At 32.9% G+C, this 23,990-nt stretch overlaps 1 protein-coding gene across 1 annotated transcript; it reads right to left on the minus strand.

The window, feature by feature from the left end:
* Positions 1–513: 513 nt before the first annotated feature.
* Positions 514–22,781, minus strand: LOC110027101 (F-box protein At5g51380-like). Its single transcript, XM_020728388.1, has 2 exons — positions 21,261–22,781; positions 514–1,191 (listed from the first exon to the last, which is right to left on the minus strand). The coding sequence occupies exons 1-2, from the start codon at positions 22,442–22,444 to the stop codon at positions 918–920; spliced, it is 1,458 nt and encodes a 485-aa protein (XP_020584047.1). The 5' UTR covers positions 22,445–22,781; the 3' UTR covers positions 514–917.
* Positions 22,782–23,990: the final 1,209 nt, after the last annotated feature.

Raw genomic sequence — 23,990 nt, forward strand, 5'->3', positions numbered from 1 at the left:
TGTTGCAATAAAAAATTAAAATTATAATTAAAAATCTAACTTAATTTAAATAATTTATGATTAAAAAGATAATTAGAATTACTTTTTTTTTATTTCATATCATTCGCATTAAGAAACTATCATGGAATTTATACTTAATAAAAAATTAACTAAAAAAAACTAATAAACAAATATAAAAGATGTATTTCACTTTTGAATGCATAGATAAGGTGACATGTATATATAATTAACAACTAAAATTTAAGTTTCAAAACAAATACATAGGCATGGAGTGATATGCATGTAAATCTTCTAATAATTAGTTTATAAATATACTCTTCACAAGTCACATAAAAATATAATTTTTATTTTTTCCTTTTTTCTTTTAGTCCCATTTTGAGAAATGGCAAAGAACAACATTTACTCCAAGTGATTGTTCTAAGTTATGTGTACCTATAGCCATGGTGATATTTATGAGTGGATTTCACAGCTTTATTTCAAACATTTAGAATGATAACTTCAATTTTAAACTGGTTAGATTAATCTGTTCATTACTATTCATCTGCATTATTAATTAAGAAGTTTGGGCTATTAGGCTAAACAAGCTGCCTGAAACATATATAAAAAATGAATGAGAAAAATCTATCTTTAAAGATACCATTTCTGCAAGAATTAGATGGAAGATGAATAAAACCTTCTTTGAAGCAACAGTTCGCTTTTCCAGCTACCTAACTGCAACAGCAGCAACAACGAAACTATCATGCTCTACCAGATCAACAAGCACAGAATTGTGTGCTTTTCAGCAAGTAAAGGATATCATAACTCCGGCCAACGTTCAGCCTGAACTCATCCAACATTCTTCGATCAAGATTTTGAAACCTCGTATTCCCAATCAGGCTATTTTGATGGCAAAGTCTTTTAAATAAATGGAGATATGTTCAGCCACGGAATCTTCTGAAAAATCTTCCGCCTTTCTTCCCCATTCCAGTTCCCTGGAGATTCATGGAAAGAACGGATTTGGAGTCCGGTCGCCACCTGAATTGTTTGAGGATGGAGAAAAGGCCTGAAAGGGCTGGACTGACTTCATCGTCCCTTATACCGTTGCAAGAGATTATTGTGAGGCTCTGCAAATCATTCCATGATAATAATACTGATTCCAGACCCTCTGTTGTTATCTTCGAACATCCCTCGAGTGATAGAAGTTTCACCCTCCTGCCAAAATGCAAAGAGAGAAATATTTTACATGTATTGGAAAAGAGGTGGCATAAATGTAAACATTGAAGTTTTGGTGTTAGATATGTGAATCCATAGAAGCATTAAAAAAAAATACTAAAAATATATATGAAAAAAGAGTGCATTTAGTGAAGAAGGATTCTGAATGGCTTCTGATTATAACTTGAAGCTAAGAAAGACATTCAAAATATGTTTGAGATATTCCTTTGCTTCCATCATCAACATCACAGTTAAATACCACCAGGCATGAAGTTTTACAAGACACAGCTAACACAGACAGTGAGCCACTCGTAAAATTAAATATTTTATATTTAAAAAAGGAAAATTTACATACATACCGCTCAAATCCTGTGCATCAACATATCTAACTACTAAATGATTACATTTATAGCACCTTGCCCCCATACCTGGCATGAAAGTGTTTATGTCACCTTTCGAAAGTTAAAATAACAGTATTTTTATGTCAAATGAATGATTTAGATAGTATAAATGTAAAAACATAAAATTTAGACGTTAAGTATGTAAATACATATGCGGCATGTACATGAATGCCCCTAAAAAACAAGGAGCAGAACAGAGATAGGCGAAGAAAATTATAAAAGCCTTTGTCCGAACCAGACAAAGAAGCCTTCATGGTGCACGCTTGACACATCAATAAAAACTTACAAAATATTGGCCATGTATCTTCTGATAGAATCAGTGACTGCATTAACTCAATGACTAACTAAAACACAATTTTAGCAAAACAAACCTGAACTTTTGGCACGGATAGTCTAAACAATAAAGCCTAAAAAAGGAATGTCGAAGAATTTTCAAATTAAACCATGAAATTATGGGAGACTATTCACTTATCTACTACACAATGGATTTGAATTTGATTTTATGTGACAGAAACAACACCGAATACAGTTAATTTCTATGCAAATTAATAAATATTAAAAGGGGAATTTACATACATACCAAGCAATTTCTACGTATTTACACATCTAAAACCTAAATTTTACTTCTAATATTTATAACACCCAAATCTTCCATATAACATCAAAAATACCACCATTTCAACTTTTAAGAAGTGAAATACACCTTTTTATGCATAGTTTAGGTAGTATGTATGTAAAATTTGAAGTTTAGGAGTTAGATAAGTTAATTATTAGGAATTAAGTGGAATGGATGAAAAACTTCCAAATAAAAATTGCTTGAAAAAAGAATCAAACCATCCAACCAACTTCATAATAATCGGGCTACTACAAGTGCCGCTGAACTTTAGCTAAGGCAACCAAAAAAGCCCAGACTAAATCACAAATTTGAGGTAAAACATGACAACATAGCATTGGGAAGAATTAACTCTTAAGAAATACTCTCGGCACTTCTCTGATTATTTCAAAGCAGTATCAAGATATACCATCCAATCAACTTCATAATAATCGGGCTACTACAAGTGCCACTGAACTTTTGCTAAGGCAACCAAAAAAGCCCAGACTAAATCACAAATTTGAGGTAAAACATGACAACATAGCATTGTGAAGAATTAACTTCTAATAAATACTCTCAGCACACCTCTGATTATTTCAAAGCTGTATCAAGATATACCAATCTAAGCTAAAGCCTCGATCTATCCTCGTAAAAACACAACAAATGAATCAGCAATTGATCAAAACCTTCATTAAATAAAAGAATTTATTTTCCATAATCAGATCTTCCACGCTTCGCCTACGAACTGTCTAATGGGCTGAGGAATAAGATATTTAATTTATAAAGAATAAAATCAGAAATTTAGAAAAGATTGCACAATAATATAGGCAAACTGTCTTGATACAAACCGGACCAAGGAACTAATTCAATAAGTCAAATCCCACCCATAACCATGCCAATGTGACAATGCAGCCTTTCACCAAACCAATACAAACCCAGGAAACAATGTACTAGGAAATTATCTCCACAATAAAGCCTCAATATTTCCTAGGAAGATTTGCATACATAGCACTAAATTATTATGTATTTACATATCTAACACCTAAAGTTCAATTTTTACAAATATGCCACCTTACCTATGCATGAAAACGTGTATTTCACTTTTGAAAAGTTAAAATACTGGTATTTTTTATGTTATTCGAAAAATTTGGTGGTATAAATCTATAAAGTAAAGTTCAGGTGTTAGATATGTAATTACAAAGGAATTGGGTAATACGTATGTAAATACCCCTATTTCCTCATGATATATAATAGTCCAACACAAAAATAAAAGATTACGAGTCGCTACATCCCTATGTTGTTTGAGCAGTGCTAGAGCTACTGTCGAGCAATAATATTGAATAAGAATGTGTTGAAAAAGAAGCTCACAAGCATCTCATATTAAATAAGAATGTGCTGTAAAAGAAACTCACGGGTCACAAAGCATCTAATATTGAAAAAGAAGTATTCTAATCGTTTACATGAAGACATTTTAGTCCCAAAGTTTATAGAACTGTCTAATTAGTCCCCAGACTCTTTAAATTAAAGTTGAAATAGTCATTTGCGGTTAATATTTCAGCCCATATTAAAAGATTATGGGATTAAATTGACAATTTTATGAATTCTTACACTAAAATGACCTCCTACAATCAGTAAGATGACTATTTTGGCACTTTTACTTTTCTATTTATGCATTGATGCCAAATTTTGCGTGGATGATGGTAAAAAATGACTAAAGTTGCCTCTTTTGATTTTTATATAAATTGCTTGGTAGTAAAGGAAAGGAAAAAAAAACCATCGAAAGATGGCAACGAAAAGTTGTATATAGACTTTGATTGAATTAAGTGCATTTAGAATGAAGATAATTAAGTTTTGAGATGATATTCTGTGGATTTTGCAAATGAGAATTTATTGGGAAAAGAATCATGAAAAGAAGCATGCAATGTTTATACAAACATAAATGCTTTGGATTAAAGAGACATCTTTTAACTTTTGGAGGTAAAGAAATATTTGAATAGAATAATTCTTTTGGAGATTTGAAGATATTTGAATAAAACAATTGAGATACCTTTCTAATGAATTCCCTTTCTAATGAATTCCAAATTATTTATTGAAAAGGATGTGGAGTGATTGATGAAGTATTTTTGTCAACAATATTTACAGGATAGTTATGTAGTTGTTGTGATAATTGAATGATTGAACTTAGAAGACAATTTTAAGAGGAACATATGCACCTTTCAAATTTATGTATGGTGCGCTGGTGGCTAACATTGGTAGTTTTGGAGCTAAGAAAAAATTTTAGTGGAGTTACTTATATAGGTGACTTGCAATCATTTTATTATTTTGATAATTTCTATATTTTATTTTTTTATTTTGAGAAAAAGTTTATCATTTTATTATTTTGACAAATTATAATATTTGATTGAATATTCTGAATTGATTAGTTGAGTGTCGTTAACATATAATTATTTACTTGTCTAACGGCTAAATTTTAGTTTTTAATTTATACCAACCAAATCATTCACATTATAGAGCACCGACAATTTTAGTTTTTGTTTTAAAAATATTAAATTTATGGCTATCACAGTTCTGTTACGCACAACATCACAAAACAGAGGTAGAATGATCATTTTTACAGAAACAGCTGCCCACAGTTGTTTTCACACAACTGCCCCAAACATGCAACCAGCTTCCTCACAGCAACTTCCCCACAACAACTTCTTGGGGCAGCACAACTGCAGCTGCGCCAAATTTGATCATTACATTATTTCTTAGGGTTCTAATTCTCATAATTATCATTTACATTCAAAGAAAGTTGGCCTATGGAGCAGAATGTTGGCCTTTAAAAGAGAACGATAAAACAAAGTTAAGTGTGGCTGAGAAGAGGATGCTTAGGTGGATGATTGACTTGACACTTGGAGAGAAAACATGAAATGAATATATCTGTGATAGGGTTGATGGAGCTCCAATAGCGGACAAAATTAGAGAGAGTCATCTTAAATGGATTGTTCACATTAAACGACGAGCATCTGATGATCCTATTAAGAGATTAGATGTTTTAGATTCGACTTATGTTAAGAAAAGCAAAATTAGACCTAAAAAGACTTGGGCAAATTGTATAAAAAATGATCATAATCTATTAGAATTATTAGAATTAAATGGAAAAAATGACACTCAATTGGACGCAATGGAGAAAAAGGATTCAAGTAGCTGACCCCACTTATTGGGATAAAGGTTTGTTATTGTTGTTGTATTCAAAGAAAGTAAATTGTCGGTTTGTAATTTAAGACTGCTCAAGTTCTCTTTCATGATTTGCATATACCCACATTTAAAAATTTAAACCTTAAATCTTTATGTATCAATTGGCATTAGAGTTTATGGCTGCATCATACGTTGATTAAACGATTAAACGAAAGATGTATTTGTTCATGTAATCAACAATATGCGTTCAATTTTCAAAATTATTTCTATGGCCGCATTTGCAAAGGCGTTAATGATTGGCCCTTTCGGTTTTACAAAGTAGAGCTCTCTAAGAATTTCTCTCTCAAACAAGCTCTCGTGTACTCACTCTCTCAAGAAGAATTCCTCTCGAAAATTGTATATTCTCATTGATAGTCAACATGACAATTCCTCTTAGAAGAATCTTAAGAAAAAAACTTAATCACATTTATTACAACATATTATTTGATAAGATTTTATGATTTATTTCATGAGAAAATAGTATTACTTGACGAGGGAATGAAAATTTTATTGAACTTCAATCTCAAAAGTTATTTTTATCATTTATCCATGTCATTCTCTATTGATCAATTATCTCTCAAATATTCTTTATTGTTGCCTATTTCAAATACCCACCAATGCAAAGAGAAAAGTGATGTTGAATTAAACAATGAAGAAATAGTTCTATGAAGACAACCAACAACCAAACTTTTCAATTCGGCGCTATCAACAATAAAAAAAATTTGTTAATACTAACAACCAAATATAAACTGCCTCTACCAAAAAAACAAGATCATCATTCAAAAAAAAAAACAAAAGAAAACAAAGAAAGGCTATCACTGAATACCCGGGCACAGGTAGTCTACTTACAATCAAAGGCAAGTTAAGTAAACAATTAATGATAAAAATGAAAGATTGAAAAGAATAAAAAATACAAAAACAATTCAGGTCCAACACCAAATATTCATTCATTCAAATATCCAGTTACATTAAGAAAATCAATACATATAAACCACACTTCACTCATATTCCTTTATTCCAAACCCTTCTACATACAATAATTGAATGGTATCCAAACTGATTACATTTTCTTTTACAAATACATTTTTAAAAATTTTAGAGCCACTTTTTATATTCGTGAGAGTAACTAGAATATAAGTACCAAACACCCCGAACTCTACCATGAATCCATAAGAGGGAATGAAAATTTTATTGAACTTCAATCACAAAAGTCATTTTTATCGTTTATCTTTGTCATTCTCTATTGATCAATTATCTCTCAAATATTCTTTACTGTTGCCTATTTCAAATACCCGCCAATGCAAAGAGAAAAGTGATGTTGACTTTGACAGTGAAGGCATAGTTCTATGATCACAACGAACAGCCAAGCTTTTCAATTCGGTTCTATCAACAATAAAGACAACTTGTTAATACTAACAACCAAGTCTAAACTGCCTCCGCCACAAAAAAAAAAAAAAACAAAAAAACCAAAAAAAAAAAAACAACAAGAACAACAACAACAAAGGCTATCATTGAATACCCAGGCACAGGTAGTCTACTTGCAATTAAAGACAAGTTAAGCAAACAATTAATGATAAAAATGAAAGATTTAAGAGAATAAAAAATACAAAAATTATTCAAGTCCAACACCAAATATTTATTCATTCAAATATCCAGTTACATTATGAAAATCAATACATATAAACCACACTTCACTCATATTCCTTTATTCCAAACCCTTCTACATACAATAATTGAATGGGACCAAACTGATTACATTTTCTTTTACAAATACATTTCTAAAAATTTTAGAGCCACTTTTTATATTCGTGAGAGTAACTAGAATACAAGTAGCAAACATCCCAAACTCTACCATGAATCCATAAGAGTAGCTGTCTTTGATGCCAGAAGCTTCTTCCATCAATATATGATTGCAGGGAAATTATCTAGTCTACCATAAGTTTAATTTTATATGCAAATCGCTCTTCAATCATCTTTAATTTATTTACTCAAACTTCTTCACTCTTCCCTTGGAGGACAAAATGTTGGTACCTTATTTCGCATCTAAAAGAGAGCAAAACATACCCTCAACTTACAAACATACAGCATTTTTATTTAAAAATAATGATATCCTTCTCATCTAGCAAATTCAATGATCTCATGTTCATAGACAGAAGACCTTCATCCTCAAATTCACTACTGAATAATGAAGCATATTGCCATAAAGTTCATTCATTATGGATATTAATCAAGTTGTAGCATTCCACACAGCATTTTGGGTAATCGTGAATCTCTACTTAGCAAGATGGCTACGCTGCTCCATAGCTTTCAGGCATCCCACTATGGACAGTGCCTAGTGCATCAAAAACTTGGATCTCAAGATCATAAATTATTTCTTTTTTCTTTTAATAAAGTTCATCTCATTACTTTAAGGACCCTATTCTTATTCCTTTAGAAAGTAGAATTATCGTATTGTAGCATGGTGTCATTGGCATGCTTCTTCAGCATACTCTCCTACCTTTGCAAGACAAAACCAAGAAAAGCTTAGCAAAAGATACAACAAAACAATGAAGTTAGAATGGAAAGATTGTCAATGTTACAGTTGAAAATCCATGAACAATCTATGAAAGTTTAGAGATCGAGCTCTTTAAAATGTCTAGAGAGGCAACCACTTCAGTATGTATAGTTGTAAGCTATGATAAAATCTTCTCAACATTTAATTATATGCCTCAAAAGCCTAATATGGTTAAGAGGACTATATTATTTTCTCATTCTGGATCCTGGATCTGCAGTGCAGGAGAAAGGATAAGGACAACTCCATCATCCTCTCTTGACAAAATTAACTGAAGACAATAAAGTAGGGGGTAAGAAGGAAACAAGAAAAAACTAGAATGGATGATTTCTCAGATTTAAGAATACCAAAAAAATTGCTGGAGAAGACTTTTATGCCTAAGAGGAAAATCCACACCTTCCATAATATCCATTAAAAAATTTCTATCAAGTTAATCCTCGGGGTTTCTAACCAGATGTAAGGCTTCTTGTTAATGGCTTGATGTTAGAACCAGTCAGCTCACCAAAAGACATGTTTTCAGTAAAATACTCCAGCTTCCTCGGTTTCACTGTTCTCTCTTGATCAACAAGCCAATCCAAATGAAATTCTTAGTATCTTCAAACCAACTACAGAGGCAACATCACCAATATGTATAGTTTTTGGCTCAAGAGAAATCTTCTCGACATTTTCATCTCTGGCTCTGAACCTAAGATGGTTAAAATGACTTTTTATCTTCTCTTTCTGGCTCTACAACCTTATTCTTTTCAATATCTTTATTCTCCTGCTCGACAGGAGTATGTCAAGAAGCAAGTATAAGGACAACTCCATTGTCCTCTCTCAACAGACTTCCCTAAAGGCAATGAATTTGGGGAAAAGGAAAGAAGAACGAATGGTATTGATGACTTCTCGGACTTGGAAATTTTAGGAAAAATGTCAGAGAAGAGTTTTTTATGCCCAAGAGGGAAATTCACACCTTCCATAATTTCCACTAGAGAGTTGCTTTCAAAGTAACACTTGAGTTCCTTACAAGGCAACATTTTTATGACTTAATGTGCAATTTGATGGAGGTAAAAATGATGGTGAAGGATGATACCAAGCCATGGATTGTAGCTTCCCGGGATGCCATTCTTTCAAGGTGTTCGAGATGGAGGAAGAAATGCATGTGGAAACCCTAAATTCAGAGAATAAGAAATTGAAAATATAACGAAATCAAATGTCCAAAAAGCAAAATTGAGTATGTTGAATGTAACGAAACCCTATAAGAGTGCTATTAGTATCAATTTTCATACTTAAAAGTGACAAGTAGCAATTCAAATCACATCATTTAACATTACAAAAATCCAGAGTACCCCCAAGAAAATCATGAACTTAAATTTTGCTAGAGAATGTTTAAATTTTTAAGAAAACTTCCTCAAAATATTTAATGGTTGTAAAAAATTATCTCAAAATATTTTTTTCTCAATACACCAAGCTTGATTCTTCATGGATCTTTTCATAGGAATGCAAGATCTTGTAATTAATTGTTCTTCGTGTCAAAAGGTTTTCTAACATTCCTAAAAATTGAGTATCTCCTATACTTGTTTCTTCATGGATCTTTAAAGACTTTTACCATCCATGCAGGAAATTGAATGTCTGCTTTCTCAATGTAGTTTTCTCATTGCATTTCTTTTCAGACGATAGTTGTGATTGTTTATTATTTTTGTATTATTTTGTAGATTTTTTATGGTAGAAAGCTGCTTTTACAATCATATCTACTAAAATATGATAGTTGTGCAAAAATTATAGTCTGATTTTAAAAAAAATAGAATAAAATATTTATAATACCTGCAGTAGAAAAAAAATTTCTTTTCTCACAATAGTTTTAAAATCAGTTTTATAAAAAAATTGTAGCCACCCCAAATAAACCCTTAACATTACATATTGTCGACTTTGCATACAATTTAATCATCAATAGGTTAACTTGCATAAGTTCATTTGAGATTAGCATATGATTTTAACTTTGAAATCCTACAAGTCTTGTCAAGCTTCCAACAAAGTCCAAGGGCCTTGTGCATTTATAAAATCACTTGCACATATGTGCAACTTGCATTAGAATATTCACAAGAGAAAATTTAGAATCCAGAAGGGAAGCGTAAAAACTTATTTTTAATTTGAACAAGAGAAATATGAAACTTATAAATGTCGATAAAGTCATGATATATTCAAACTCTAAAAAAACTTCCATCCCAAATCTTTAAGTTAATTGCTAGAAGGGTAAGACCATCTAAAGCTTTGCAATGCAATAGAATTGGCACCTACAGGTTGGAAATTTTAAGAAATTATGATATTAAAACAATTTTCAAAGTAGTTGATTCGATTCCTTGAGCTTATAGTCAATTCCTTGGTTCTTCGCCTTTTTCACCTCTGTTATGAGGTAAAGATAAATGTGGAACACCGATTTGAGAGATATGGAACAAAATGATAGCACTCCAGTAATTCCAAAGAAAACACAAAGAAAACCAAGATTTAACCTGGAAAAACCCAAGAATAGAAAAAAATCATTGAGCGACAACACACAAGAAATTCACTATGAAATTAAGAGAAATTGTACACATTACACCACACTCAGGTCTCTCTACCCTCTTAGAACTCACGAACGCTAATTTCATTTCTCTTTGGCACAAAAAAAACTCACAGAAATCCAACATCAACTCACAATACAACTTCAAATTATTAGCAAGTACCTCCCACGGTGAAGAAGCACGAACTAAAAGTTTAAAACTGCAGCAATCGGTTACAAGCGTCAACCCCGAAGCCGAATTTTCAAGCGCTTTATTCTGGAATATTGGAAATGAGTCTTCTGGATGGCTCAGCGCCCCTACTGGCTACAAGTTTCTACCTGAGAATCTTTGGTTGGGCGCCTAGGTGCCCCATAAGCGCTACCCGCTTGCTCTAGCATTAGATTGCCAACTGTCAGGCGTAGGGGCGACCCATGGCGTTGGGTTGCTCGCTGCATAGTTTCTAGGTGCTTCTCCTCGCCAATTAAGCTCCACACATAACAATCTCCCCTTGAAAACAAATTTGCAACCACCATTTGTCCAAACTTGCACCATCTTCATAGTTGTGTATAGTAGTGCAGCTCACCCTTAGTCTTGACTTTCCAGAGTTCCAACAGAAGTTAAGCATAGTTTCAATTTCTCAATTGTAACCACCATAAGTGACACATCAACTAAATATGTTATGTCTTAGAATGAAAAATGACATTCTTAACTAGATGAATAACACTCATATTGTCACTATAAAGATTTTTAATCCCCTGCTCTTTCCCAATTTTGTCATAAACAAGTGTGTTAAACCTGGACCGGAACATGACCGATATAGAAGTCGGTCTGGATGTTAACCGGATTTTGAATAACCGAAATTGGACCAATGAAAAATAAGGTCAAACCGACCATGGTTTTTAATAATAGATTTATTTATTTATTTATTTATTTATTCTTTGATATTGTATCGTCTTCTTTTCTATGAATGATTTGGTGGAAAAAAGAAACATGAGAGTTATTTTATATTTTTATTTGAAATTGCAATGTATATTTGGGGTGATCATTGATATTTTCCGCATTAAGTTAATATTTACTTTAGCTTATTTGATTCATCATACAAAAAAATGGACTAATTTATTTGATTAAAGTTGATTAAAATGGAATAGTATTTTAGCGGAATGTAATGTTTTGTTTTATCCTCCTCCTTGGATAATGATAATTGATATTACAAGTGGAATGTAGAGACGATATTGTAGTTGTAGCTTTCAAGTTTCGTTAGTTTTATAATTAATTTTAATTTTCTATCATCTACATTTTACTTTTAGAATATCAATCTTGAAAAAAGAAAATACAAAATATAATATTTCAAAGAAAGATCTACATTTTTTGTTGTTACAATGATGTAAGCCTGTCAAAAAAACTTATTGTTCGTGAACAATTCGTGCTCGGCTCGTTAAGAAGCCCGTGTTCGATTATGTTGGTGGTGTTACCTTTTCTAATTTTCTAAGACTAGTCAATAGGGAAGTCCTATGGCTAGACCGAGGCTACTAAAGAAGTTTCTAGACCTCAACCAAAAGTGAGTATATATATATATATAATTGATTAGTACTATTTTTAAAATAAATTATTGACAACAATGCTGCAAAGATTTATAATAAATTAAAATTATTAATTGAAATCATAGAATAAAAATATATTAAATTATACTTAAATGGTGTTTTAATATAAATAATAAGATTTAAATCTCGCCCCAACACTTAACATCCTACGGTTGTATGACTAGGGTTGTCAAAATGACTTTGTTCGCGAGCAACTCATGTTTAGCTCGCTAAGCAAACGAGCAAAACAAAAACACAATTTTTTGATTCAAAATATAAACGATCCGAAAACGAACAATTGTATTTTTTAACGAGTTGAACACGAGCTGAGCCTGGGCTCGCTGGTGTTCGACTCGCTTACACCCCTACAAATATGAAGTTAGTTATTCAAATACTAAATATTTTTATAGTTAAACTTATTGAATTTATTTTTAGTTGTGTTTTATATTTTATAATGCAATTTTGATCCATTTTTAATTAGCATTTTCATGTAATATATCCACTTAAGTTATTTATGCAATATTTAATTAATTTTTATCTTTATTACCTCAATAGGTTCAACTCCAAACTCAACCATGGTTGAACCAATGAACTTTGAACATTTTCTTCTTCAGGTTTGATGTCCGGTTCAAACACAATCATGATTATAAAGCTCTGCAACCAAATCATTTACTAATTAACCTCACTTATAACAATGTACCATCTTTTGTAATAAAAAGTGTAACAAAATTTTGTAGCCGAAAAACTTAACTCACTCCTGTGATTCTCAAAATGAAGACATACCCTGTTATACTTCTTCTAACATCAATATCCCCTACCAGATCTAAATCTATACGTCCTTGCAAATTAATTCCCGCACCTCCGAAACAAAGTGACTTGTTGATTGTTCCTTTCAAGTATCTCAACTTCTGCAGTCAAAAGTATAACAATCTTTTGTAGTCTGAAAACTCAACTCAATTTTGTGTTTTCTAAAGTGAATACATACCCAGTTATACTTTTTATACCATTAATATCTCCTATCAGATTTGAATCTATTAATCTCTGTAGATTAATCCTTGCATTATCGTAACAAAATGCATTGTTGCTTGTTCCTTAAAAGTATCTAAAAATTCATTGATTCCTGATGACGATTTCTTGGATTACTCATGTCTCTGCTGAACACTCCCGTTATATGTGCAACATCTGATCTTATATATATCACCGAATTGATCAAACTTTCAACTGTGTCTGCACTGAAACATATACAATTCTTTTCATTTGTGTTTTCACTGCTTCGGATTTGGGAAATAGTTCCTTAGATAGCTTGAACTAACTACCTAAAAATGTGCAAATTGATTTTTCCTCACAAATGTTGAACTTGTGTAGGGCTTTCTCAACATATTTTGTCTGAGACAACATCACTGTATCTGCACTCATGTACCTGTTAATTCTTATATCGAGGATCTTCTTCATGAGACCTAAATCCTTCTTCTAAAATTTCCTTGATAATTTTTCCTTCAAGTCTCTGACCTTATCTATACGCTCCTACAACCAACATGTCATCCACATACAATAGGAGCATGATATAACAATTATCAAATTTTTTTATGAAATAACAATGATCTGCATGACACTTAATGTACCTGTTGTCTAACATAAACTTGTCAAACCTCATGTACAAATGTCTTTAGGTATGTTTCAAATCATAAAGATTTTCCTTCAGTCTGTCGACGTGTCTTCTTTTCTTGGAACTTTATATAACGATGATTGCACATTATACAATTCTTCTTCTAAGTCACCATGCAAAAGAAATGCCTTTACATTCATCTGCTTCGGATATAATTTTTTCTATGCTACCAAGCTCAACCCAGCTCTAATAGTTGCAATCTTCACTATTAGAGAATATCTCTGACTAGTTCACTCCTTTTTGTTGAAACCCCTTCACAACAAGCATTTTATCATAACGTTTGTTACCATCTGCCTTTTCTTTCAGTATATAAATCCACTTGTTGTGCAGTTTTTTTTTCATTTGATAGTTCTGCCAAATCTCATGTGTGACTAGACTTCAGCGACTGCATCACATCATTCTGAAAAACTCACTCTTTTGAGCCTTCAAAGTGAGTGAATTCTTCATAACACTATGATTCAACACCATCAGTTAAAAAAGGATAGTACAAGAAAGGAGACTACTTTTGTATTGGTCGTGTAACTCTATTGGACCTTCTAAGCTCCGTAGCAAGTGATTGAGGAATTTCTTGTGCTTCACCATATTGAACACATATCTTTTTCTTCATTTTCCTGATCACCAATATCTCTCAACATATTTGGAGAACTCTTCAAAAGTAATTGATGAACAATCATAATATAAGTTCTGCTATTGTCCTTGTACATTTATATTTCATTGGAAATAATATCCTTAATCCTAATGAATTTCTCATTATGATAATATCATAATTTAAACTCAAATTCATATGAGTCATACCCAATAAAAGTGCACTGAACATATTTGAATCGAGCTTATTTTTGGATCATGTATTATATTAATATATGATGAACAACCAAATACTTTCAGGTGATCTAAGTTTATCTCTTAGTCACTCCAAGAATCTTCATGCAAACATCCACTCAAAGACACTATCAAACCACGAGTTATCAAATAGACTACAGTTTTCACTGCTTTAGCCCAGCACAAATTTGACAAGTCTGCATGCAACTTCATAATCCTGACAAACTCTCTGACAGTTCCATACATGCGCTCAACCACATCATTTTTCTGTGTTGTCATTGGAATAATAAACTTATATCTGATTTCTTCTTATACAAAATAACTCATGAATCTTTGATCACAATACTCTCTAATATTATCTGATTTGAGATATTTCAGCCTCAAACCTATCTCATTCTCAATCATTGCCTTCCACTTCTTAAACTCCTCAAATATATCAATTTTATGTTTCAAGAAGTACACTTATACCTTTCTGATATGATCATCAATGAAAGCGACAAAATATTAAGAACATTCAATAGATTGAGCTGGAATAGTACCTCATACATCAGTATGCACTAAATCCACCTTTTTGGACTTCACTTTTGGCACACTTTTTTGAGAAAGCAACATTCTTTTATTTGTCATCGACATAATCTTCAAAAATATCTAACTCGATAGCCTTTAAATCATGTACCTTGATCTTAGAAAGTAGAGATTTTATACATTTTTGGCTCTATGGCCAAGCCAACAATGCTAAAGACCTGCAACAATCTTTGTTCTGGCTACATCAATGGATTCAGATATCTCATTGATCAAGTAAAGAATGCCTTCAATATTATCCTGAGCCATCAAAATTGCCTCTTCGGTCACATTTCACAAATCACCTATGAAAGCAATCACATACCCTAACCTTCAAAACTGGCTCATCGAGATCAAATTTCTCTTTAAATATGAATATGTCTAACTTCATTGAGCTTCCAAACTGCTTCATTAAGGAGCTTAATATCTACTTCACCCTTTCCAATAATATTGCAGATTCTATTATCACTCAAATACATATTCCCTAAAATAATCTGAGTGTAGTTTATAAAAACCTCATTATTGGGGCATGTAAGAAAATATGATTTTGAATCTTCTATCTAAGAAAATATGCTTCTGAATCTACTATCCAAGATTCAATGTTATTTAGAGATAAAACTAAGGAGTCACATTGGATTTCATCTGTGGAGATATTTGTAGAAAATTTCATATATGAAGTTCCATTGCTCGACTTCTTGCAATTTTTTTCATTCAACATTAATCCCACAATGCCACAGTTTAACTTCATATTACTTAAAGAGTTACTGCAATGACTAGTCCATCCCAACAATTTGACAACGCATATAAAAATAAAAGTGCTCTAACCTCGTCATCGAACTTGAAGCCCACATAACACAATCGATTTATCACAGTGTTGAAATAATTCAAATATTCAGCCACCGAACTACCATCTTTCATCTTCATATTGAACAATCTTTTCATTTGAAAAACTTCACATGAAGCTGAGAGCTTCTCATACATCCTTGTTAATACGGTCATGAGATCTATCGTAGTTTTCTCAATCACAATATTTAAAACAACATATGAGAAAAGTGAGTCGGATCAAATCAATAGATGTTTAATCAAGGACTTCCTACTCTTCTAGAATCGTGAATTCAAGATTCTTAGTGATTCATTCTAATGACATACAATTTCTTTTAATACAATAAACCTTCAATTTGCATTTTTCATAACACAAAGTTCGAATTATTGAACTTCTTCACATTGTATCTTGTTTCGTCGACCATTGCTCCCACTCGAACCAAAGATATTTAGAAAACCTCTCCTGACGTCACTTGAGACATCGATGAGAGATCCAAAACAAAATAATTGAACAACACACAAATAAGTAATTCCAGAAAAAATACGTAAAGAATACTAAAATTTAACGTGGAAAATCGTGAAAACAAAAAAAAAATCACAGAGCCGCATCACACCAAAAAATTCATTATGAAATGAGAAGAAATTGTACAAGATACATCTCATCAAACCTCTTTACTCTCTTGGAACTCATGAATGCTCATCTCATTTCTCTTTCGCACAAAAAAACTCGAAGAAATCCAACACCGCTTCGCACTATACGTACACACCTCCCGTGGAGAAGAAAACACAAAACTTAAAGTCTAAAACAATAGAAATAGGTTACAACCACCACTCCATGAATGCCAAGTTTACGGACCCTCTATTTTGGAGAGTTGGAAATGATTCTTCTAGGCACGATAGCGCCCCTAATGGCAACAATTTCTACCAGAGAACCTTTGGTCGGCGCCTACTCTGGCAATTGGCTACCCGCTGCCAGAGACATCGATTCCCCGTTGGACAGTTCATGAGTGCTTCTCCTTGACAATCAGGCTCCACACATAACAACCTCTTCATTATGAATCTATATTCAATTCTCTAAATGATATTTCTATATAACTTATTCATAAGACTATTTCGGATTATGAGATTATCTCAATAATTGATGGTGGATTCAAGAGATATTTCACTAGCTTGATCGACCTATTTATGATGATTCAAATACTACTTTACAAGAAAGAATAAATATATGTTTTTATTTACTCGATGAGTTAATGCTAACTAAATTCAAATCTAAGTCTCTCCAAGTTGGGCATAATAGTTAAAAATCTATATGTTTGTTCTTGTTGAAGACAAAGCCTTGAGCTTTGATCTGTGCAATTTTTCTTTATTTTACTTTATTATGATTTACAATTCACCGCAAAAACAAATTGTCAAGTATTGACAAATTTTAATTCGCCGACAAATTAAATCTACGAAATCCAAGTGAAATTACTACCAAATAAGAAAGACAATTTAACACAAAAATTTCAATATAAATTCTCATCAAATTTCCAGCACATATTTCACCAATTAATTTTTTTTATATATAAGAATAATTAATGACATAATATATTCATAGGCAACATCCCTGCTTTCACCATGACATAATATATTCATAGGCAACATCCCTGCTTTCACCATTCAGATCTGTGCAATCTTGTTAGCCCCCACCCCACCATGGCATTTGAAGAGTAAATAGACAACGAGGCTGAAAGTGTTGAATGATCTTTTAAGGTAACATAAATTAAATAATCTTCTACATGAAGTTAATGGAGTTTTATAAGTTTAAATAAGAAATATCATGTTTAAGCTTAATGTTGTGGTATCATAAGAATGAACTTTTATACAAGCTTGTTGGAATTTCTAATGCCTAAAATCCATAGTTTGTTTATTTTGCTTATTATATCACGAACAATCAATTGATGCCTATTAATCTTCTATTTCCAAATCATTTTGATTTCACATACAACCGGTCATATTCATATTTTCCAGCAAGTAAGATTAACCTTACACTTAAAGCTACTATCTGAATAAAGACATAATTACTATAATTGATGAATGACAAAGGTATTTATCAAATGGAAAGAAAGGTCTCATAAACAGATGATTCATATACGTGTATACATACATATATATATATATATATATATACAGAAAAATCCAACAACTATGCCCCAATTCATTGAAAGAGTACAATTTATCATCAAAGTCAATTTTTTTTCAAACTAGTCAAAATTGATGTGATGGTTCCGCTTTCTAATCAACTTCACTATCTATTCCATGTTTCAGTGACTTGGATCTCTTTCAGCAGCTGTTTCCCTATTTCTCCTCCAATAGTTCTTTATTTTAAGAGATTCTCCATTGTATTTTAAAATTATTATAGTAACATAAAGAGGGTTGAATCAAAACTAGCTTGATCAAATTTAAACTGAATTTCAAATACAAACTCACTAGCACATGACTAATTTCATGAGCGACGAATTCAAAATGCTCTACATAAATCTTTACATAATATTTAAACACTCAAAGTATCTTTTAGGTGCATAAGTATTTTAAAAACAATTATTAAAATTGTTGCTCGCCGTACCCTATTGTCATTACCGATCATCGTCACCGCCCACAACCTCTGATTACCACCAACTACAAGCCGCCCATCACCCTCATAAATTAATTTATTCAATATTCTAAAATAAATTAACTTTTTTTCTTTTAAAATGTCACACATATTTGGTTTCAAATGAAAATATAAAAAAGCTAATAACATATAAATAAACCGTAAAATACAAAATATCATAGTAATCCCAAGCAACACCTGAGGTGAATCCTCAACACATTATTTTTATTTTCAAATGGCTAAACCTTGAAGAATCATGGTGGCTCCTTTAATCAAATAATCATCCTTCACTAAGGTTCATGGGCTTCTTATTTTACACTTTAAATGTCTAATTCTAGGTATTTCTTGTTCTTTTTTAAATTTAAGTTGAAAGAAGAAAAGTACTACTCATTCTAGGTACCATGAAATTGAAGCACCATGCTACATGAATTAAATTTCCATCTTATGGTCTAGGTTTTAGTGTAATATCTAAGTTGAAGCTGCTACCACTCTCTAATTTGACTTTAACCTTGGCCAAGAGGTTCCACCAGATTTTGAGGACTTCAGAAAATTGAAGATGAACATACTGTAAAAAACAAATTTTATGGTTTTGTAATATGATATGTGATACTTATGGCTTGTTTGGGATCAATTTTGTTTTTTTTTAAATCATATTTGTTTGATGCGTTTTTTACATGTTTTAATTTCTTGTTTTTAAAAATAAATTAACATGTTTTCAAAAACAACTAGAATAACTTTTAGGTGTTTTGAGTGTTGTCAAAAACAAGCATATCTTAATCAAACATAACAAACTGATAAGATTCATGGAAAAAAATTCAGACAAAAAATATTTTATTGCAAAAATATTAAACACTCAAGAAAATACAAAGATAAGCAGCTATAATTCGAGAGGTAGACGATCTCTCCCAATTCATACAATTTGAGAGGTAGGAAATCTCTCTCAAACTATAAATCTAAGACTCACAACAATAATCTCATGCATAACACTAACCATAAACATATTATAGTGAATAATAATAAACGTAAAAAACCTAAGTTATCCTTAGGCATACAGAAAACAAAATTGTCCTTAAGCTAGGCACCGGTGTAACACAAACATGTTTTATTTCAAATCAAAACATAAACAAAGCAAAATAAAAAAATAGTATAGAAACTAAATAACAAAAGTGATCCCAAACGGCCCCTAACTAGGATGTTTTCTATAGCTCTTATTTATTTTTTTTAAAAACAAGCTAAAAAATACCAAGCATGTTAATGTCATACTCTAAACAATCAATAGTCCAGCTGACTTAATTAAACTGGAATATTTTCTACTGCTCTTATTTACTGTTTTAATTATAAGGTAAAAATATTTCGTAAATTAATTTCTTTTTTTTTTTTGAGATATATTAATTCACATTTGGGCTGATGATAGCATCTCGAATGAAATTTGAACCACGTGGGCTAAATTGAGGATGATCATCGGTTAATTTAGAGCATGCTTGAAATGATTCAAGACGGTTCCAAATTCAACGGACTTGGTCGGGTAAACTTAAAAACAAAATCCATATTCATTAGAACAGAGTTTAGGTCAAGCAAAAACATGATAATCACTAGTTCATGCTCAGTCCGGCTCATACAAAACTAACTCATATAAAACCTACCTAAAACTAACTTCACATACAGGAGAACTAACTCATGGAACAGTGAGATGACGGCAAAAACATGCACTTCATTATGAAAAAAAAAAAGTAAGGAAATCAAATGCACTAAAAAGCTGCTGCACGATTAGTTTGCATTTCCCATCTTTAAATTTATGGAGCAAGAATGCATTCATATAATGAATATGACAACATATAAACACAAAAAAAACATAGAGAGAAAGGAATAAAATCACTAGAGAATGGCTTCTCATACCACATCAAGTAGATGCTAACAGTATAATACTGCATTATACATAAATTACAGCATTAAACATGAGAAAAAGCCTCAAGTTGATTTTTAACCTTGCATATAAATTTTTTGAATTCATTTAATACATTAAATAGAAAGGAAATAATTGTCTTTCTTGAATCATTATTATCCAAAAACCTCCCCAAGCAGTTGTATATTCATGTATTATACAAAAAAAGGTCGTACCTGAATCCAAAAGCAAAATAAGCTAAATGTCAATTTAAGGTATATGTAATAGCAGTTTGGCTAGATTTTAAAATTTAAAAAGTTTGAAAGAAAAGTAGATACACGAACTAGCAGTTAAAAAAGAGAAGGAGCACAGTTATTCCGTGCACCTGACCAGGTAAATTTGTTATAAGATAAAAGATTACTTAAATCTAAATAATTTTGGATGAATCTCGCTTTAATCATAATGGAAAACTTATTAATGAGCCAAGCCAAGCTCAACTTGAGAATAGCATAGATTAAATTCAGCATACTTCAAATTATACGGTCGTATATAAGCATGAAATTATTTACATTTCCATGCACTTAAGCAAAAAATGCATGAATTACGAAAACATGCATTGAAATATGTTCGAATGGCAACATCAGAAAACTTTTTACATAGATGATGTAAATTTTTTTTTTTTGTTGAATTAAGCTCAAATCAAGATCAATAAATGAGTCCTGCCGAAATTGATCTATTGCTGGTTTAATCAAAGTGAGGAAAATGACAACGTAAAAAACTGGAAAATACAAAAAAAAAAAAGCCCAGAAAATGATGCAAAGATACCTGCAGATGCTTGAAATGCTAAACATATCATTGTCAAGCCCCCAACAATACTGAAAGCCAATCTCTTTCACATACTCACAAACCACAAACAGAGCTTTCAGGCTTCTTCTATCTCTCAGCTGGCACCGCTGCAGCAGCAGCCGCTCAATTGTAGGGCAACATCCGAGATGCTCCATAGGTTCTGCCAAACTAACAATTTTCCTGCAACTTTGTAACCTCAAAGTCTTCAAGTTCACACAATATGATAGCGCTGCTAGCCATCCTTCCTCCATCTTGCTATCATCACAAATAGCAAGCTCTTCAAGCATTGGACAGCAACGTCCAATTGCACTGATTCCATCAAAGCTAGCCTCACATCCGCCCAGCTCCAGCTTCACAAGCCTCTTGCATCCATGGGCAAGTATAGTAAGCCCAATGTCACTCACCCCCGGACCTGAATAAAGCCCGTCCAAGGACGCCACCAACCGTAAAATCTGGAGATTTTGGAAGGCAGAGATAGGACGGAGCGCAGTGTCGGAGCAACGGTGCAGCTCCAGTTCCTGGAGAGTGGTGCACTCAAGAGCGGCGGTGGCAAGCCCGAACTCCGACTCTAATGGAGCCACAGTGCAGAGTCTCTGCAAGTGAGGGCAGCCATGGGCGAGCACGTCCAGTCCATTGTTAATGGCTTCGGAGTCAAGGAAAGGAAGCTCACCAGCAGAGTGAGAAGAAATGGGGTCCATATGGAGGGAATAAGGACCGCGAGTGAGGATTACTGGTGAGAATGACGATGGGGGTCTGAAGGCGGCAGGAACGAGGTCGACTTCAGTGAGCTCCCGGAAGCGAGTGGTGAGGCGGCGTGAATGACCAGCCAAGAAAGACCAGTCCAGAAGGGTGAGAGAGCGGCGAAGTCGATCGACAAGGCGGAGCCATCGCTTCGAGACAAGACCGATGTAGCCGAGATGGGATCCCCGAACAGCTGAGAGAATGTGAAGAAGGAGCTCGTCGGAGAGGAGAGCGGTGGCATCGTGGCCAAAACTACGGCACGGTGACGGGGAGGGGGAACTGGCGCGAGAAGTGGAGGGATCTCGGTTTAGGGCTTGATCAGCGAGCTGCATCTTAAAGACGACATTCTTGAAAGAGGGCTTGTCCGGAAGGAAGAGGTCCGGCGAGCTCCTCAATCGATGGCGGCGGGGGGTTTTATGCATCTACGGTTCCGGGGTGGTCATCCGTCTGCAATTGGGATTCGGGGCGGCGGTGTGAGCGTGCTTCTCCGCCGCATCGCCTCCTAGTTGCTCTGCTGAAGCCCGCTCCACTCCTCTCCTTCGTCCTTCATTCAAATTTGTCGGAAATAAATAAAATAAGGGTTCAAGAAAAGGGTATAAAAACAAGTGGTGGATTTGGGGCTGGACCGATTTGATTGATCTTGGTGGCCGGTGGGGCTTATGAAATTGAAATATTAGGGATTTAGAATTTGGGTTCTTTTTGTCTCTCTCTCTCTCTCTCTCTCTCTCTCTCTCTCTGCTCTGTTAGTTTTACTGAGTGGGAAGAACGAGAGCAGGATCAGGTTCCGGCAACTCTAATCTGAGTTTAGATTAAATAACTAAATTTGAGCTGGAGTTTAATTCTTCCAGCTCACACACGAACTAGCTAATTTGTTTTTAACAAAAGGAAAATAATATTTATTCAGATTAATGTTATCATTAAATAATAAATAAATGATTAATTAGAAGACAATTAATAATAATTTATTTGATATCAAATTTAAAATATTATTTGATGAGTGATCAACAAATTTTTAACACCAAACATGTAATTTTGAGGCATGACAGATTTTGATATACAAATTTAAATAAGAAACATTCAAACTTTGATTTCAAATCAAACAGAGTTGATTTAAACAAACTTATAATCAAACTGATCGGTTCGACAAGACCGACTCAATCATACAAAAATTGATCTGATTCACTCCAAATTAAGCTTAGATCAAGCCATTAATCCAGTTTTGGAAGCTTTCCGAGCATTTTTTGGAGGCCAAATGAATGTCGAATCTGGTAAGCTTATGATCAAATCGAGCGTCTCAATACGTAAAATCCAAGGAACCTAATATCGCTCAATTCTGACATCGTTAAGACACATAAATGTCCATCAAACGTTGTTTAATCGAGAGATTATTTCTGAATCGTCCGATCAAAATAATTCATATTCCTAGACTAATTACACCCATATCTTTATAAATAGAGTTCATCCCTCTCATGAGATGGTGAAGGCCAACTTGAAGCTTAGAAGAGCTGAAGTCCAGCATCCGATCACGATCGTTTACGTTCCACTTATTACAGCAAGTTCATTCGTAAACCTATGTTGTAACTCCGAAGAATGTTCAACCCTTTCTCGTCTATGGAACTAGACACTATATATTTAATATATAGTTTACAGTTGATTTCTTCAATTGGGCTAGACCCCACGTTTTTTTTGTTTCTGAGTTTTCCACATAAAAATTTGTGATGTCTCTACTAGTTATTTCTTTTATCTGAGTATGTGTTGAATTCTCGTACAATGCTAAGATGACAATTCATTACTCTACTGTCACAAATTTTCTAACACACATTATTATTTTTCTAATATTTATAATAAATTATATATAAATTCATGAATTTTAATTTATTTTGACTATGCTTCATATTATTATTTTTTAAATTTCAGCTCATGAGTAAACGAGTCAAATGAGGGGTTCGATAAGCTACAATGATCGAT

This window comes from Phalaenopsis equestris, unplaced genomic scaffold, assembly GCF_001263595.1.
Source record: "Phalaenopsis equestris unplaced genomic scaffold, ASM126359v1 Scaffold000413, whole genome shotgun sequence".
Lineage (NCBI taxonomy): Eukaryota > Viridiplantae > Streptophyta > Magnoliopsida > Asparagales > Orchidaceae > Phalaenopsis > Phalaenopsis equestris.